This window comes from Pan troglodytes, chromosome 13, assembly GCF_028858775.2.
Source record: "Pan troglodytes isolate AG18354 chromosome 13, NHGRI_mPanTro3-v2.0_pri, whole genome shotgun sequence".
Classification (NCBI taxonomy): Eukaryota; Metazoa; Chordata; class Mammalia; order Primates; family Hominidae; genus Pan; species Pan troglodytes.
Genome location: NC_072411.2, coordinates 118,325,098 through 118,345,545, shown reverse-complemented (window position 1 = coordinate 118,345,545; position 20,448 = coordinate 118,325,098). Strand labels below are relative to the sequence as shown.

General features: G+C 40.4%; 1 protein-coding gene across 1 annotated transcript in view; it reads left to right on the top strand.

Annotated features, from left to right (window-relative positions):
• The first annotated feature begins 6 nt into the window (after positions 1–6).
• The window catches only part of PECR (peroxisomal trans-2-enoyl-CoA reductase), a 43,607-nt gene continuing 23,165 nt past the window's right edge, over positions 7–20,448 (top strand). Inside the window, exons 1-3 of the mRNA XM_516075.8 lie at positions 7–237; positions 15,257–15,390; positions 16,299–16,464. Coding sequence (XP_516075.2) covers positions 57–237; positions 15,257–15,390; positions 16,299–16,464 — 481 coding nt within the window. The 5' untranslated portion in view covers positions 7–56. The remainder of the gene's footprint in view (positions 238–15,256; positions 15,391–16,298; positions 16,465–20,448) is intronic.

Here is a 20,448-nt window from a genome sequence, read left to right as displayed (position 1 = left end):
GGGGTTCTGGTGGTCACGTGGGCTCGAGCACCGCCCTGTCCGCCCGCCCGCTTCGAATGTCCCTGAGACCCAGAAGGGCCTGCGCTCAGCTGCTCTGGCACCCCGCTGCAGGGATGGCCTCCTGGGCTAAGGGCAGGAGCTACCTGGCGCCTGGTTTGCTGCAGGGCCAAGTGGCCATCGTCACCGGCGGGGCCACGGGCATCGGAAAAGCCATCGTGAAGGAGCTCCTGGAGCTGGGTACGTGAGCGGGCCGCTGGTGCAGAGAGGTGGCTGTGGTGACCTGGGGTAACCTGGAGACGGGAGCCAGGAGCTCTCGGCGGGGCTGAGGGAGTGTGGAGCTGCAGAGCAAAGACGGGGCAGGTGTGGGCGAAATTACGACCACCAGGGAGACAGAAGAGAGCAGCTCTTCCTAAGGAATTGTGGAGCCACTCGTTAAAAACTGAAGAGACCACTCAGGCCAAAGAGACTGTGCCCCAGGTAGGCAGTAAGAAGAGCAGTGAAACATGCTGTGCAATTAGTTTTATATTCAGATTTAAAATTAATCCATTCTATATGCTTAATGTGAGTGATTAGGAAACGTGGGAAGACTTCATTTAACTGGAAAAAGTTGTAAACATAGTGAGTCTCTCATAGTATCTTCTCACATCTCTTAACCACAGCAAGGAAATATGCTGAATATTTACCTTAACTTGGGTGAAGGAAGGCCTTTGTAAACACATAAGTGAGGGAATAAACCACAAAGGAGAACATAAATCAATCTACCTGTATGAAAGTGTAAATCCTCATTGAATTAAAAAAATATATAAAGTTTAAAGGCATATGAAGAAAAATATTTGCAACATAAGATAAATTGTTTGTTGGTTTTGAGATAGGGTCTCACTCTGTTGCCCACGCTGGTCTCGAACACCTGGGTTCAAGGGATCCTCCTGCCTTGCCTCTGAGTCCTAAAGTTTTGGGATTACAGGCTGAGCCACTAGATTCGGCCAACAGCCTTATACATAAAGAACTCTTACAAATAAAGAAAAAATCCAACACACTGATAGAAAAATTAGACTAATGGTATGGACTAAGCGTTCCAAAAGAAGAACTACAGACAGGCAAGAAACATATGAAAAAATAATCAACTTTATTGGTAATAAAATATGAAACAGTAAGATTTAACTTTTCTAACAAAATTTTGAAATGTTGGGAAAAATTAAAGTGTTGATGCAGGAATGAGAAGGCAGGAATGTAAATTATTACCAACTTTCTGGAAGGCAATTTGGAAAAAAAGATCCAAAAACCTTCACAATGTTTATGCTCTATGACAGTAATTCCTTTTTCAGGAATTTAAGGAAACAGAGTCAAGCAAAGATTTTCATGCAAGGATGTAGTCTTGAGTAGTGAAAAAATGGAAATTACCTAAAAATCCAATATCAGGAAAATAGTTAAATCAGTAACAATGAAATATAATGCTTCCATTTAAATATCTTGCTATTGGTCCTGGCGCAGTGGCTCACGCCTGTAATTCCAGCACTTTGAGAGGCCGAGGCAGGCAGATAACCTGAGGTCAGGAGTTTGAGACCAGCCTGGCCAACATGGTGAAACTCCATTTCTACTAAAAATACAAACCAGGCATGGTGGCGCACACCTGTAGTCCCAGCTACTTGGGAGGTTGAGGCACAAGAATCGCTTGAACCTGGGAGGCAGAGGTTGCAATGAGCTGACGTCAAGCCACTGCACTCCAGCCTGGGCAACAGAGCGAGATTCCATCTCAATAAATAAATAAATATCTTGCTATTGAAGACTTACTTGGAGAAATGCATACCATATTATTGGGAAAGGTAGAATTCTAAACCTAATAGCATTCCAATTTTACTTTTTTTTTTTTTTTTTGAGATGGAGTTTCGCTCTTGTTGCCCAGGCTGGAGTGCAATGGCGCCATCTTGGCTCACTGCAACCTCCACCTCCTGGGTTCAAGCGATTCTCCTGCCTCAGCCTCCCGAGTAGTTGGGATTACAGGCACGCACTACCTTGCTAGGCTAATTTTGTATTTTTAGTAGAGACGGGGTTTCTATATGTTGGTCAGGCTGGTCTCCAACTCCCGACCTCAGGTGATCCGCCTGCCTCGGCCTCCCAAAGTACTGGGATTACAGGCGTAAGCCACCGTGCCCGGCCCAATTTTACTTTTAATAAAAAATATACATGCAGGGCCGGGCACGGTGGCTCATGCCTGTAATCCCAGCACTTTGGGAGGCCGAGGCGGGCAGAGCACAAGGTCAAGAGTTCGAGACCAGCCTGGGAAAACATGGTGAAACCTCGTCTCTACTAAGAATACAAAAATTAGCCAGGCATGGTGGCGTGTGCCTATAATCCCAGCTACTCAGGAGGCTGAGGCAGGAGAATGGTGTGAACCCGGGAGGCAGAGGTTTCAGTGAGCCAAGATCGTGCCGCTGCACTCCAGCCTGGGCGACAGAGCAAGACTCAGTATCAAAAAAAAAAAAAAAAAAAAAAAAAAAAAAAAAGTATTACATATGCAAAAATGGACTGGAAGGAAGTTTATAAGATTTTTAGCCATTTTTCTGAAAATAATGTTAATTATGAGTAATTAAAATTGTCTTCGTCTTTTAAATATTTTTTAATGAACATCTAAATTATCTTTGGTTACGACTGTGTTTCCAACATCTGGCATAGTATGAACTAAAAAAAAAAAATCTATGTTTTTAGTTAAAAAAAAAAAAAAAAAGCAAAACATTTCCTAGTAAGGCCATGATGTAACCTCGTCACCATTACTGCCCAGTTTATTCTCAACACCAAGCTCTATCCTCTTTCAGGAAAATCTGTAAGAAAATCAGAATCAGTTATCAATTCATGCATAGGTCAGATACTAGGCTTCTCAGCAGATTCGTAGGACCCTAGTCCACTTTGAAGGATTTTTAATAGATTTTTATGTACTTGAACTTTCATCCTGTTGCATAAGTGTGCTATTTGAACTTTCATCCTGTTGCATAAATATGCATTGGCCAAAAACTACACCCCTGGAATAAGGTGATAGACTATATTTTTCTTACCACAAACTAAAACATTAGGACATTGGTCTTGTAGTCTTTTGGAAGACATGAATCTGTCTGAGATTCTGATGAAAGTGGTGGCGTGTCTTTTGAGAAAAAGACATCATATACTTAAAAATATATATACACAATTATTTTGTTGTATTGGAAATGGATTTCCTTCAGTGAAAGAATATTAAAAATCTTTTTCTTTTTTTTTTTTTTTTGAGATGGAGTTTCGCTCTGTCGCCCAGGCTGGAGTACAGTGGCGCAATCTCGGCTCACTGCAACCTCCACCTCCCAGGTTCAAGCGATTCTCTGCTTCAGCCTCCTGAGCAGTATTTTTAATAGAGACGGGGTTTTACCACGTTGGCCAGGCTGGTCTTGAACTCCTGACCTTATGATCCATCCCCCTTGACCTCCCAAAGTGCTGTGAGCCACCGGGCCTGGCCATAAAAATCATTTTTATAATTACTTTTTCCTCTTTATTTTTTTATGCCAGAATTAATGGCTATTTCCACGACATTGTTATATTTTTACTAGAGATGGGGTTTTGGCATGTTGGCCAGGCTGGTCTTGAACTCGGACCTCCAGTGATCTGCCCGCCTCAGCCTCCCTAAGTGCTAGGATTACAGGCATGGAGGCCCCGCGCCTAGCCTCCAGTTTTCTTTCTAGTCAGAAGGCCACTGTTTTTTGTTTTTGGTTTTGTTTTTTTGGTGTGAACTATGTCTTTTTGGCATGAACTTTGAGGCATGGTTTTTAAAATGATGATATTTTTGCTTTTTTTTTTTTTTTAACGAAAAATACAGGTGTTTTCTTTTTTACTTCATACTATGCCAGATGGTAACCAAAGATAATTTAGATGTTCATTAAAAAATATTTAAAAGACGAAGACAATTTTAATAACTCATAATTAACATTATTTTCAGAAAAATGGCTAAAAATCTTACAAACTTCCTTCCAGTCCATTTTTGCATGTATAATCCATATTTTTTTTTTTTTTTTTTTTGAGACGGAGTCTTGCTCTGTAGCCCAGGCTGGAGTACAGTGGCACGATCTTGGCTCACTGCAACCTCTGCCTCCCAGGTTCAAGCGATTCTCCTGCCTCAGCCTCCTGAGTAGCTGGGATTACAGGCACATGCCACCATGCCTGGCTAATTTTTGTATTCTTAGTAGAGACAAGGTTTCACCATGTTTGCCCAGGCTAGTCTCGAACTCTTGACCTTGTGCTCTGCCCGCCTCAGCCTCCCAAAGTGCTGGGATTATAGGCGTGAGCCACTGCGCCCGGCCCTGCATGTATTTTTTTTTGAGATGGAGGTCTTGCTCTGTCACCCAGGCTGGAGTGCGGTGGCGCGATCTTGGCTCACTGCAAGCTCCGCCTCCCGGGTTCAAGCCATTCTCCTGCCTCAGCCTCCGTAGTAGCTGGGACTACAGGCGCCCACCACCACACCCGGCTAATTTTTTGTATTTTTAGTAGAGACGGGGTTTCACCGTGTTAGCCAGGATGGTCTCGATCTCCTGACCTTGTGCTCCGCCTGCCTTGGCCTCCCAAAGTGCTGGGATTACAGGCGTGAGCCACGGCACCCCGGCAAATATTTTTTATTAAAAGTAAAATTGGGCCAGGCGCGGTGGCTCATGCCTGTAATCCCAGCACTTTGGGAGGCCGAGGTGGGTGGCCACCTGAGGTTGGGAGTTCGAGATCAGCCTGACCAACATATAGAAACCCCATCTCTACTAAAAATACAAAATTAGCCAGGCGAGGTGGTGCGTGCATGTAATCCCAATTACTCGGAGGCTGAGGCAGGAGAATCGCTTGAACCCGGGAGGCGGAGGTTGCAGTGAGCTGAGATGGTGCCATTGCACTCCAGCCTGGGCAACAAGAGCGAAACTCCATCTCAAAAAAAAAAAAAAAAAAAAGTAAAATTGGAATGCTGTTAGGTTTAGAATTCTATTTTTCCCAATAATATGGTATGCATTTCTCCAAGTAAGTCTTCAATAGCAAGATATTTATTTATTTATTGAGATGGAATCTTGCTTTGTTGCCCAGGCTGGAGTGCAGTGGCTTGACAGCAGCTCACTGCAACCTCTGCATCCCAGGTTCAAGTGATTCTTGTGCCTCAGCCTGCCACGTAGCTGGGACTACAGGTGTGTGCCACCATGCCTGGCTAATTTTTGTATTTTTAGTAGAGATGGAGTTTTACTATGTTGACCAGGCTGGTCTCGAACTCCTGACCTCAAGTTATCTGCCGGCCTCGGCCTCCCAAAGTGCTGGAATTACAGGCATGAGCCACTGCACCAGGAACAATAGCAAGATATTTAAATGGAAGCATGTATATTTCATTGTTATGGATTTAACTATTTTCCTGATATTGGATTTTTAGGTAATTTCCATTTTTTCACTTCTCAAGACTACATCCTTGCATGAAAATCTTTGCTTGACTCTGTTTCCAAACATTGTGGCACATGTGGTGGCATGGCACATGCTTGTAGTCCCAGCTACATGGGAGGCTGAGACATGAGAATCGCTTGAACTCGGAAGGCGGAGGTTGCAGTGAGCCGAGATCACGTCACTGCAATCTGGCCTGGGTGACAGAGTGAGATTCCGTCTCAAAAGAAAAGAGAAGAAAAAAATTGGCTAACATTTTCTTTTTTGCTCAATTTGGGTTTATATAACAATGTCTTTCACTTCCACAGGATTTTGACTTTTCCTTTTTCTGAGAGGACACAGAAAGCTTTAGCTCACAAAAGCAGGATATTGTAGGCAGAATTAGATCTCCTTTATACCTTTGACAGGTGCTGTTAGGCAGAGAGAAACCTGATTTCATCAAGGAAAACCTAGCATCGTCAAGTTGAATTCATATCAGATTTTTTTTTATCTTCAAGTTAATCATTCACTTTCTGTTACTACAGTAGAACATAAATTAGGTATAGTAGATAAAATGCGATTAGGAAATGCTGGTGGAAATTATGACCCAAGACAACATTTTTTCTTGCTCTAGTCTAGTCTAACTAGCCTGTTACCAACACCAGGAACCAAGAAGGTGCTGAATAAATGTAGTATTCTGAGTTGAAGATGGAAAGGGATCAGTATCAGCCTAAGCAGGAGCGCAGCATACTGGGGCTACAAGCCTCTGATGTTGAAAGAACTCCTTATCCACAAGCTACTTCTATACCTATTCTAAGCAGGTCAGTGGAGCTTTCTGCATCTCTCTAGCTACATATAAACAAAAATAAAGTCTATTGAAATGATTTAGCATGAAAGGCAAGGATTATATATAATATTTTTCTAGTTTATTATAAGGTAGCATAAGAGGTTTGCAATAAATTAAAACAGTATAGAAGTGTATAAAAGAAAAAAATGAGCTTTACCCATTCTGCCCTTTTTCTAAATTCCCTTCCTGGTGATTTTCTACAAATTTAATGTGCACATGTATACACACGTATATATATTTTGTTTTCTACAAAATTGGGATCACAGTATTCTTACTGCTCTGTAATGGTTTTTTTTTTCCTACTTAAATATCTTGTTTTTTCTTTGTTTTGTTTTGTTTTTTAGAGACAGGATCTTGCTCTGTCACCCAGGCTAGAGTACAGTAGTGTCATCATAGCTCACTGCAGCCTCGAACTCCTGTCTGAAATGATTCTCCTGCCTCAGCCTCCCAAGTATCTAAACTATAGGCATGTGCCACAATGTTTGGCAATAAAAAAATTTTTTTAGAGACAAGGTCTCATCCAGGATGGTCTTGAACTCACCACAAGCGACTCTCCAACCTTAGCCTCCCAAGTTGCTGGGATTACAGGCATGAGTCACCATGCCTGGCCCATATCTTGTGTTTTTCAATGGTAGTATTGTAGTCATATCTCATTCATTTTAAAGCTGCATAGTATTCCATTGTGTGGGTCTGTAATAACTTATTTAACCATTTCCTGAATGGCCATTTAGGTTTTTATTTTACCCAGCATTGCATCGTTTTTCCCTGTAATATGTTTGCACCCTAGTTCAAGTTTGTCTATAGTGGAAAGTTCTAGCAGTGAAAGTAAATGGACTTGTAAAGTTGTATTTCAGTGCATCTCTACTTGTAGTAGACAACTGTCCTGAAGTCTTGAGGTTTCAGATAGTAACTAGTTATAATTTAGTAAACTTCTATTTAGATAATCCATGTGAATCATCCTATTTATATTCTCAACATATTTTTTACTCGAGGTCTTGGACAAAGTTAGGCATTAATCACCTTGGTGTTCTTGTTTTCTCTCTCTCTCTCTCTTCCTTCCTTCCTTCCTTTTTTTCTTTCTCTCTCTCTCTTTCTTTCTTTTCTTTCTTTTTCTTTCTTTCTTGACACAGTCTCACTCTGTCACCCAGGCACAATCTTGCCTCACTGCAACCTCTGCCCCCAGGTTCAAGCAATTCTCGTGGCTTAGTCTCCTGAGTAGCTGGGATTACAGGCGTGTGCCTCCATGCTCAGCTAATTTTTTTGTATTTTTCGTAGAGGTGGGGTTTCACCATGATGCCCAGGCTGGTCTTGAAGTCCTGAACACAAGCGATCCACCGGCCTTGGCCTCCCAAAGTGTTGGGATTACAGGCATGAGCCACTGCACCCAGCCTAGGTAAAGTTTTTCATCCCTGCCCTATAGAGCCTATGCCCTACTCTGGGAACTAGAGCAAAAAATGTGTATGTTGAAGGCAGAAATATCAAAGAAAGAAGTGGGTGGAGGAAGTGGTGGCTTGTCCTGGGGTGCTTATTTCTCTCCTTTCCATCTCACTGATCAGCTCAGCTATTTCTCCTAAATGACAGAAACCTAACTGAGTGTTGGATTAGTCTAGAAGTATATACAGTCATGTGTCACTTAACACAGGTAAATCTTCTGAGAAATACATCCTTAAGTGATTTCATCATAGTGTGAACATCATAGAGTGGCAGGCAAACCTAGATGGTATAGCCTACTATATACCTGGTTTATATGGTCAATAGCCTATTGCTTCTAGGCTCCAAACCTGTACGGCAGGTTACTATGCTGAAGGCTGCAGGAAATAGTAACACAAAGGTAAACATCTGTGGTCTAAACATATCTAAACATACAAAAGATATAATAAAAATATGGTATTTTTATTATAAAATTATATAAAAACATACAAAAGATATAATAAAAATAAAAGATAGTAAAAATATGGTATAAAAGATAAAAAATGGTACACCTGTATAGAGCACTGTATAGGACACAGGAGCTTACGGGACTGGAAGTTGCTCTGGGTGAGTTAGTGAGGGAGTGATAAGTGAATGTGAAGGCCTAAGACATTATTGTTTACTATTGTAGAATTTATAAACACTGTACACACAGGCTAAACTAAATTTATAAAAAAATAAAGTAATTGCAGCTATGACATTACAGTGGCTACAGCACCACTGGATGATAAGAATGTTTAACTTCCACTTTAATCTTATGAGGCCACTGCCATACATGTGGTCTATCATTGACCAAAACATTGTTATGGGGTGTGTGACTGTGTTTCAGTTATTTTTCCTGCTGGAAGAAGAGGGCCCTCCTGGAAACAAAAGGAGAAAGGAGTAAGCTTCTCCTAACAGTATAACGTATGTTTTTGTTGCACATTATATATTTTGATAAATTAAATTCCATTTTAAAGTTAGGCAAGGCTTACAAGGAACTTATGGTGAATCTTTCCAATTTTTGCTTTATAAAACCCTCAGATTGCACACGAGAATTTCCAAAAGTTGTTACCATTTTTAGTTTACTAAATTATAACCTAAACTTTAAACATAGTTTTAAAAATTGTCTTATTTTGTACAAGCTCTATGGAAAACAGTATGGAGATTTCTCAAAGAATTAAAAATAGAATTGCCATTCAATTCAGCAAACCCACTACTGGGTGTTTACAAAGGAAAATAAATCACTATATGAAGAAGACACCTGCTCTAGTATGTTTATCACAGCACTATTCATAGTAGCAAGTTAAGAATCAACCTAAGTGTCCATCAATGGATGATTGGATAAAGAAAATATGTTATATATACCATGGAATACTACTCAGCCATGAAAAAGAATGAAATCTTGTCTTTTGCAGGAACATGGATAGAACTGGAGGCCTTTATCCTAACTAAAATAATTCAGAAACAAGGTCAAATGGTGCATGTTCTCACTTATAAGTGGGAGCTAAAGAGTGGGTACACATGGACATACAGAGTAGAATAACAGACATTTGGAGACTCTAAAAGGTGGGAGGGTAGAAGCAGGGGAGTGAGGGTTGAAAAATTACCTGTTGGGTACAGTGGCCACTATTCAGGTGATGGATACACTAAAAGCCCCATGTAACAAAACTACACTTGTCCCCCCTACATCTATAAAGATAAGAAATAAAATAAAGTGCCTTATTTTCATATGCAGTAGCTAGCTTATCTTATACAACTAAAATAGTTCAGGCCAAATGGAGAGCCTTTGTACTCTGTGCCTTTGTGAACTTTATTTATTCCACCTGTATATGTTGGACTGTGTGTTAGCCTAACAAATAGAGCAATTACAGGGTCCCTACCTCCCAGGGGATGACAGTGAGTGGAGCAGACAGTTAAATTAACAGGTAATTATGATACAGTGAAATGCTGTATTAGGGTGAAAACAGCCTATAACTGTATCACCTCACATAGAATTTAACACTGAAAAACCACTGCAATCCAGCCTGGGCAACACAGTGAGACCTCATCTTTAAAATATATATGTAAAAGAACCACTTAACAGTTCATAGGTAGTCTTTGCTTTTGCATGGCATTGTGGCATTGTAACAATGATCATGCAAGCTGAAACCATTCAAAGCAAAAATAGTCAATGGGAAAAAGTACAATTATTTCATGACCTTCAAAAATTTTTGTCAAAGTGGCGCCCAAACGGGACTTTCAGGGACAAACAGAGACCTGAAGGGACCTAAAGAGGCCTGCAGGGACAAATAGAGATAAGTAGGGATAAATAGAAATAGAGGTAGAGTTAAATAGAGACAAATAGAGAGTTTTTGGCAAAAGTCATCTTAACTTGCAGGGCGTTACTGTAGCCCCAGGAGTTGTTGATTTTGATTGTGAAGAGGAAATTCCAATAGTGGTAATGTCACAAGAACTTTGGGTTTTTGAACCAGGAGAATATATTGCACAACTATTGCTTGTTCCCTGTAAGTTGCACCCTTCTCCACGAAGGGAGAAGTGAGGGAATCAAGGATTTGAAAGTACAACTAGGAGAGAGATTTATCTATCACAACCCATAACATTTAATGGACTCACCTGTACAGTACAAATTGAAGGCTTAATGATTTTTTTTTTTTTTTTTGCTATACTGTTGCACGAGAAGGATGAGCTTCAATTTGCTTTCCATGTGCCTTCTGTTAATCAGAGAGAGCCTGCCTCTCCTTATCAATGAGAAGTTTACCCCATGGTAATTAACCAAAGAGGCAGAAGCTGAGTTACAGCTTGTGGAGCAGATGCTTTGGCAACGGCATGCCTCCTGGCCACAGCCACAAAAGCCTTTGCTTCTGTTTTGGTAGATTTACTGACGTGGGGATAAGGGTACGCTTGCGTTTTTGCAGGAGATGAACAAACTGTGTGGGTGCCCTCAAGGTGTGTGCAACCACAGAACGGGAGACTAGAGCGACCCATGGATCCCAACCATGGGCCCGGTTCCCCCAGTATGAGCTGAATGCGAAGACGGAATGAACCACCAAGGCTGCACATTTTGCAATTACCTGTCTCAATTAATTCAAAAACAAAAAGGGAGAGATGTTGCAGGCTGAAAGAGTGAGGGTCGTGATCAACTCAGTATACCGCTGGAGGGTATATGAGCAAACAGCAAACTGTTCTCATAAATGCAGAATGTTGGCAAATGACAAACTGCATCTGCCACCCTTGAAGGAATGCTGAGGGCAGTCACGACCCAGGCGCAAGTGTTTCTTGTGATGAGGCACATCTGAAGCCTGTTAGCAATAATGTGAACCTGTGATCAGTTAAGCAGCTGACCAAATGTTACCTGCTCCTCCCTGCTCTTTCTACCCAATAAATACAAAAGGCCGTAGGAGCTCAAGGTTGCTGCCTTTACTCAGTAGAAGCAGGGAACCCTCTTCTTCTTCCCCTGGCCCCTTCTTTAAAACAGTTTCTTTTGTTTTAAGTTTTCATTTCTGCGTTCATCCTCCTTCGTTCAGTCTCGTAATGACCGTCTCAAATAGTAAGTAGTAACAGTAGTAACTATCGTAGTGACGGTCTCAAGTAGTAACCATGGCAGTCTGCCACAGAGGGAAATGAAAAAAATAATAAAAGTAGACCAGTTTCACTGGGGAGATGTTGGTCAAAGAGTACAAAGTTTCATTTAGACAGGAGGAATAAGTTCTGATGATCTATTGCACAGCATGATGGCTATAGTTAGCAATGCATTGTGTATTTCAAAATAGCGAGAATAGTGGATTTAGAATGTTCTTACCTCAAAGAAATGATAAGAGGTGATAGATACATTAGCCTGATTTCATCATTCCACAATATATTTATATATCAAAATATCACATTTTACCCCATAGATGTATAGTTATTTGTCAGTTAAAAATTTAAAAACCTCAGTATTGAAAATTAAACTTTTATTTTCATGTGAAGTGTGTCGAGTCATTCGATTAGTGCTTGCCTTCTCATTGTATACCTTATGATATATAGCAAGCATTTTTTTCTGTACCTTGTTAAATTATTGTACTCCTTTCTATGTTTCGATCAGCTTCCAACATTTTATCCTTTATACTTTCAATATCATGAAATATTTCCAAAAGTTTCTTTTTTTTTTTTTTTTTTTTGACAGAGTCTTGCTCTTGTCACCCAGGCTGGAGTGCAATGGCATGATCTCAGCTCACTACAACCTCTGCCTCCTGGGTTCAAGCAATTTTCCTGCCTCAGCCTCCGGAGTAGCTGGGATTACAGGCACCCACCACCACACCTGGCTAATTTTTGTATTTTTAGTAGAAACGGGGTTTTGCCATGTTGGTCAAGCTGGTCTCGAACTGCTGACCTTGTGATCCGCCCACCTCGACCTCCCAAAGTGCTGGGATTACAGAAGTGAGCCACCATGCCTGGCCCCAAAAGTGTCTTTAATCTGAAGTTTTTTGTGGGCATCACTTCCTCTGGGATATCTTCATCTTCTTTGTCACAGGCACTTTCCTCATGATGTTAAGTTTGCCTTCAGTAAGATCTTTTGGCTTTCTGTAGTTTCTAGACTGGCAGCAGTGTCACGCATTCCCCTTTTATAATTCCCCTGACATGCATTCTAATTTCGCTTCCAGTGTTACAAATTTTCATTTCTTGGTCTCACTTTTCATGTTTGTTGGCCAGTCCCCCCTTAGATCATGTGTTTTTATAAAATGTCACTTGGGTTTCTTGTTGAAAGACCAGGAGGTGACACAGCTATATTATTTGCTGTCTGAGCTCTTCTGAACTGAAGAAGAGATGCACAGTGGGCATTCACTGATAGACGCTGGAAGAAATGACATGATTAATCACTGATCTTGATGTGCATCTGTTATTTATGATTTGTGGGTTGAAAAGCTAGCAGTAAAGTTTGCATTTTATGCAGTTACAGTTAATATACCATGGTTATTGAAATTTGAACCATGTTGTTGAGAGACTGGTGTCTTTAAGCTAAGCTAACTGAAATCAGAGCATATTAGAGCAGAGCAAAAGAAGGACCGTCTCTACTTCCATTTCCCCTTCTTAGCCATTGTGCTATTATTCTCAAGGAGAAGGAGGGAATCATTTTATTTCTACATATATTATAAATCTTATAATATGTTGTTATTATTTTTGCTTTGAACTATACCTTTAAAGAGATCTGAATAGAAACAAGAAAAGTCTTTATATTTACTCACATAATTACTATTTCTGCAACATAGACCTCATCTCTACTAAAAAAAAAAAATTGGCCAGATATGATGGTGTATGTCTGTGGTCCCAGCTACTCGGGAGGCTGGGGTGGGAGGATCAGTGGATCCTGGAAGGTCAAGGCTGCAGTGTGCCAAGATCGCCACTGCACACCAGCCTAGGCAACAGAGTAAGACCCTGTCTCAAAAACAAACACACGAACCATTTTTAGTTCTCTTTCTTCTTCTGTATATTTTTAGATTTTTATCTGGCATCATTTTCCTTCTACTTGAAGGACTTCCTTTCATCTTTTTTGTAGTGCAGATCACCTTGATGAATTCTTCCAGCTTTCATATGTGTGAAAAAGTCTTTATTTTGCCATCATTTTTGAGAGATATTTTCACTGGGTTAAGATTTCTAGGTTCACCATCTTTTTCATTGCTTTCCATACCGTAAAGATGTTTCAGTGTCTTCTGGCTTGCATTGTTTCTGAAAGAAGTCTTTATCTTTCTTGTTGTATACTTAATGTGTTGTTTTTCTCTGGCTGCTTTTAAGATTTTTCTCTTCATCACTGGTCTATTTAATTATATCATCAGTGTCATTTCTGGTTCCGGTTTTTTTTTGTTGTTTTTTTTTTTTTTGATATGGAGTCTTGCTCTGTCACTCAGGCTGGAGTGCAGTGGGGCGATCTCAGCTCCTGTAACATCTGCCTCCCGGGTTCCAGCAATTATCCTGCCTCAGCCTCCTGAGTAGCTGAGATTACAGGCACTTGCCACCAGGACTGGCTACTTTTTGTATTTTTAGTAGAGACAGGGTTTCACCATGTTGGTCAGGCTGGTCTCAAACTCCTGACCTCATGATCGGCCCGCCTCAGCCTCCCAAAGTGCTGGGATTACAGGTGTGAGCCACTGCGTCTGGCCTGGGTCTGTTTTTATTAATTGACTTTTCTCCTAATTATGTGCTGCTATTTTCCTGTTCCTTGGCATGCCTGGTAGTTCTTTTTGTTGGATGCCATATATTGAATTTGACCTTGATGGATGTTGGCTATTTTTATATTCTTATAAATATTCTTAGACAGGCGCAAGAGATTGGGACCATCCTGGCCAACATGGTGAAACCCCATCTCTACTAAAAATACAAAAATTAGCCAGGCCTGGTGGTGCACGCCTGTAGTCGCAGCTACTTGGGGGGCTGAGGCAGGAGAATCACTTGAACCCGGGAGGTGGAGGTTGCAGTGAGCTGAGATCATGCCACTGCACCCCAGTCTGGCAACAGAGCGAGACTCCGTCTCAAAAAAAAAAAAAAAGAAAGAAAAAATATGTATATATTCTTGAGCTTTGTTCTGGGATACAGTTAGGTCACTTGAAAACAATTTGATACTCTAAAAGAGGCTTGATCTGAGCAGCCTTTAGTCTATGGTGAATTTTGCCTCACTGCAGAAGCCATCTGCTTCTGCATATTTTACCGAATGCCCCGTGAAAGGCTTTTTTCTGGTGGGCACACTAACCATTCCCAGTGCTGTGTGAGTGCCAGGGTTTGATCTCCCTGCCCATTTTTGGTAGTTCTTTCCTCTTTGATTTATTCCCAAGCATCAATCGGTACTCAGGTGAAGATTCCAGAGAGACTCTGCAGATCTCTGGAGTTCTCGCTCTCTGTATATCTTTTCTCCCTATCCCCTGGGCAATCTCACTGCCTTGGCTCCCTAGACTCCCAACTTCATCTCTTCCGCCAGGGAGACTTTGGTCTCTGAATGTGTTCCCCTCCCTTGCTGCAGTGTAGAACCTTTCTCCAGGCAGCAAGCTGGGGCAATCCAAGGGCTCATGTTTGATTTCACTGTCCCAGAGATGACCATCCAGTGCTACTGGATGTCCAGTGCCAGAAAACCATCATTTCATATATTTTGTCCAATTTTTTAGTTATTTCAGGATGGAGGGCAAATTCAGTTTCTACTACTCCATCTTGTCCGGAAGCAAAAATCCTAATTCAGCTTTTTTTTAAGACATAGGAACACACATGGCCAGGTGCAGTGACTTGTGCCTGTAGTCCCAGAACTTTGGGAGGCCAGGTGGGAGGATTGCTTTAGCCCGGGAGAAGTTCAAGGTTACAGTGAGCTATGATCAAGCCACTGCACTCTAGCCTGAGCAACAGGGTGAGACCTTGACTCTAAAATAAAAAATACTTTAAAAAATGGAACACATGATATATTTTTTCAATATTATTATTGTTGGAATTTGGACAACTCATGAAGGCATATTTATTTGTTCCCTGGCGGTTTACTTTTCAAGGTGTAATGTGGTCATTGCATCCCATGAAGGCATATTTATTTGTTCTCTGGCTGTTTCTCCTCAGGGAGTAATGTGGTCATTGCATCCCGTAAGTTGGAGAGATTGAAGTCTGCGGCAGATGAACTGCAGGCCAACCTACCTCCCACAAAGCAGGCACGAGTCATTCCCATACAATGCAACATCCGGAACGAGGAGGAGGTAATGGAGATATATCTGTATCATTTATTCATTCATTGTACTTTGCAGTAGTGTTTCTTAAACCTGGCTATGCTTCAGGTTCTCCTATTGTAGCTGTCTTAGATGAGGCTCACTAGAAGCAGAGGCTGTGAAAGAGATTCTCATGTTAATGATTTACTGAGCCGGCGACTCCTGGAGAAGGAGAGGAAGGGAGGCAAGAATGTGGTCCAGCTAAAGATGACCTTTTGTCCTTTAAGTCTTCATTTTTATTTTTATTTTTTTTGAGACAAAGTCTTCCTCTGTTGCCCAGGCTGAAAGGCAGTGGCACTATATCGGCTCACTGCAACCTACACCTCCCAGGTTCAAGCAATTCTCCTGACTCAGCCTCCTGAGTAGCTGGGACTATAGGTGCATGCCACCATGCCCAGCTAATTTTTGTATTTTTCATAAAGACGGGTTTCACCGTGTTGGCCAGGCTGGTCTCAAACTTCTGACCTCAGGTGATCTGCCTGCCTTGGCCTCCCGAAGTGCTAGGATTACAGGTGTGAGCCACCATGCCTTGCCCTTTAAGTCATTTTTTAATGTTCATTTTTATCTGATTTCATCACTGTTTATTCTGGGTTGGTAGCTTACAAATTAATATATGACAGAGGCCTGCCCTACTCAAGGGTGTTCCAGGCCCTTGGATATATCTTGTCATCAAAATTACAGTTTTAGCTTTGTGATCTGTGGGTATTGGGTGCTAGTACATTACTCATTGGTGTAGGATTTTTAGTCTTATTCATTGCTGCATGTTCATTCATTGTGGCACTTGGAGTGACTGTTCACTGTGAGAGATTGCAAACTCTGTCTAGAGCAATCAATCAGGCGAGGTAGCAAGTTAGGCTATTAAACTTTTCCTTTTAGTAACTTCTACTGTTCTTCTTTAGGTGAATAATTTGGTCAAATCTACCTTAGATACTTTTGGTAAGATCAATTTCTTGGTGAACAATGGAGGAGGCCAGTTTCTTTCCCCTGCTGAACACATCAGTTCTAAGGGATGGCACGCTGTGCTTGAGACCAACCTGACGGGTACCTTCTACATGTGCAAAGCAGGCAAGTACCATCAGTATCCATAAGTCACCATGTCTTTATTTAGCGATCTCAGGATTCCTATTAGGGACTCAGAAGCCCCATGTCATTAACATTTATTGGCTGGATTTTCTCACTACAACATAGGAATGTAAATTGGTACATTGCAGTATAGTAATTTGGCAATATTTATAAAATGTGGATATCCTTCAATCTCATCATTTTATTTCTTGGAATTTATTATGAGAAAATTATTAATGATCTGTACATAGATTTAGCTATTAATTTGTTCATAAAATTGGAGAAAACTCTCACGCTTACTTTGTTTTTAAGAATGAATCTATTAAATCTTTTAGCAGAACCAATTAATAAATTCAGGGAGAATACCAGAGACAGAGTCTGTATGCTCTCTAACAACTAATTAGCATGCATACATAGTCTTTGGATTAAAGGTCATGTTTCGTGGGTGGTTAGTACTGAACTCCTGAGTTGGGTAACTCAAGAGATTTTGTAAAAACTACCCAAATCTTTCTTATGATGAAAAATACAGAACAAGTACTACCCTATCTCAAAGGGTCTTCATGCCAACATGAATTAGGCTTTATATTCTTAGTATCTACAAGTCAGAGGTCTTGCAGACATCTCTACCTAACTAGCAGAATCCACCTCTGTCTAAGTTGTGATACAAGTTGGGTTGTTCCAGTGGAAAAACCCAGAAACAACAGGGCTTGAATATGAGTTTATTTTTCTCACATAAAAAGTCCAGGTAGGTAGTGTAAGGATTATATGGTAGTTTCATAATCATTAGGAACTGAAGATCCTTCTTATTGCTCCACTGTTCTTGACCTGTGGTTTCCATTTCATGATTCAAGAGGGCTGCTCCAGTTCTTGCTATCAAATCTGCATTCCAGACAACAGGAATGGGGAAAAAGTGTGATGCTCACCCATTCCTTTTATGGGCACCATCTGGAAGTAGCACCATGATGTTTGCTCACATTTGTCAGCTAGAATTCAGTTAAATGATCATACCTAGCTGTAAAAGAAACTGGGAAATAGAGTCCTTAGGTGGGCAGCTATGTGCCTAAAACAAATTCTATTTCTATGGAAGAAAGGGAGAATGAGTATTGGGAGACAACTAGTGGTCTCTAACCCAAGCTTTGTAACTCGGTGCTTTCACTCCTTCTAACAAGCAAATCAGCAATGTCTTACCAATCCAAGATTCCTTGCTAACAACTGTCAATTAAAAGTCTACAGAATTGAAATTCAGCCATGATTTTTATTAGCCAAAACTGAATTAAAGAATACAAGGCCGGCCGGGCATGGTGGCTCATGCCTGTAATCCCAGCACTTTGGGAGGCCGAGGCGGGCGGATTACCTGAGCTCAGGAGTTTGAGACCAGCCTGGGCAACACGGTGAAACCCCATCTCTACAAAGATACAAAAAAAAAAAAAAAATTAGCCAGGCAGCGTGCATCTGTAGTCCCAGCTACTTGGGAGGCTGAGGCAGGAGAATCTCTTGAACCCGAGAGGCGGAGGTTGTAGTGAACCGAGATCGTGCCACTGTACTTGAGCCTGGGTGACAAGAGTGAGACTCTGTTTCAAATAAATAAATAAATAAAAAGTAAAACAAATACAAGGCCTATTATTTTTGCTTTTACTTATTTGGGGCTTTTAGTTTTTACTTTTCATAAGTTATATTTTTCTTTTTTTTTTTTTCTTTTTGAGACAGAGTCTCGCTCTGTCACACAGGCTGGAGTGCAGTGGCGTGATCTCTGCTCACTGCAACCTCCGCCTCCTGGGTTCAAGCGATTTTCCTGCCTCAGCCTCCCAAGTAGTTGGGACTACAGGCATCCACCACCACATCTGGCTAATTTTTATATTTTTAGTAGAGACGGGGTTTCACCATGTTGGCCAGGATGGTCTCCATCTCCTGACCTTGTGATCCACCCACCTCGGCCTCCCAAGATGCTGGGATTACAGGCATGAGCCACTGTGCCCAGCCATATTTTTCTGTATCTTGAAAATAATAGTGAAAAACTGAAAACCATGTAAATATTCTGGAGTAAAATATTAGTTGAGTGAAGTTTTATACATCTATATGATAAAGAACTATGCGGCCCTTAAAAATATTGACATAAAAATGTACTCATTAACATGAAAAAATATTGCCAGATATCACTGCCAGAAAAGCAAGTTATGAAATATTTTATCCAACATGTTCACATTTCTGTAAAAAAAAAAGTATGTATTTATGTGTGCATATATATGAATAGAAATGATTCTGAAAAAATTTATACCAAAATACAGTCGTGTTGTTTAACAACTGGGATTTGTTCTGAGAAATGTGTCATTAGGCAATTTCATTGTTGTATGAACATCATGGAGTGTACCTACACAAACCTAGATGGTATAGCCTGCTACACACCTAGGCTACAAACCTGTATAGCATGTTGCTGTACTGAATACTGTAGGCAATTGTAACACATCAAGTATTTGTGTATCTCAACATAGAAAAAGTACAGTAAAAATATGGTATTATAATCTTATGGGACCACTGTTATATATGCAATCTGTTTTTGACCGAAACATTGTTGTGACACATGACTGTATTGACATGTATCACCTCCAGGAGGCAAAATTACATATTATTTTTATTTTTTTCTTTGTGCTTCTCTGCCCTTTCTACTTTTTCTAATATGACCATATATTACTTATGCAATTAAAATGATTTAAAAGATGACTGCCCTAAAGTCCCCACCCAGTCTGTTTCAGCTTGTACCCTGGGACACAATATGCTATTGTTAAAGAATTGTGAAGAAAATCCACATATAAATTATTGGTGAATTTGGACTTTCCTATAGACTTTTATTGTTCATTTTACTGATACAGGAATTTTTACCCCAATTTACTTTTGGAAAAATGTTGGATCTGTGGGAAAGTTGAAGAAATAATACAATGGATTTCTGTATACCTATCATTTAGATTCATGAAGCGTTGCCAGGCGTGATGGCTCATGCCTGTAATCTCAGCACTTTGGAAGGCCGAGGTGGGCGGATCACTTGAGGTCAGGAGTTCGAAACCAGCCTGGCCAACATGGGGAAACCCTGTCTCCACTAAAAATACAAACATTAGCCGGGAGTGGTGGTGCATGCCTATAGTCCCAGCTACTTGGGAGGCTGAGGCAGGAGAATTGCTTGAACCTGGGAGATGGAGGTTGCAGTGAGCTGGGATGGCGCCTCCAGGCTGGGTGACAGAGTGAGACTCTGTCTCAAAAAAAAAAAAAAAAAAAAAAATTCACCACGCACTAACATTCCCATTTACATGATCTCTCTTTCTCTCTCTCCCTCTCTACAATCATGCACACACACACACACATACTCACACACACTCATTTTAAATAAACAATTTGAAAGCAAATTACAGATACAAAGGTACTTTGTTTATATATCTCTTAAATATAAACACATGTTTTCTATATAATTACAATACCATTATTACACCTAAGAAAATTCACAGTAATTCAATAAAATCACTCATTATATAGTCCTTATTGAAATTTCCCTAATTGTTTTCCCAGCTTTTAAAATCCAAGATGTTATCAAATTCATGTATTGCATTTTTTTATGTCTCTTTAGTTTCTTGTACTCTAAAAAAATCCATACTTTTTATATTTCATAACAGTGACTTATAGAATGTTCCAAATTCTGGATTTCTCTAATTGTTTTGTGGTGATTATATTCACTTAAATATTTCTGGCAAGACCCCTTCATATATGGTATATATACTTCTTATTGCATTACACCTGTAAGTCTGTTGTTAAGGTGATTTTACTATTGGTCATCTTAAATTTTTTCGCTTGTCTAAGATTCTGACCACCAAACCTTTCTGTTGTAAAGATACATTTTTCTATTTGTAAACTATAAGTAATCTGTGGATAATACTTTGAGACCATGTGAAGATACTGTTTTCCTATGTACTTTTATCCAATGGGTTTAGGTTCCTTTTTTTT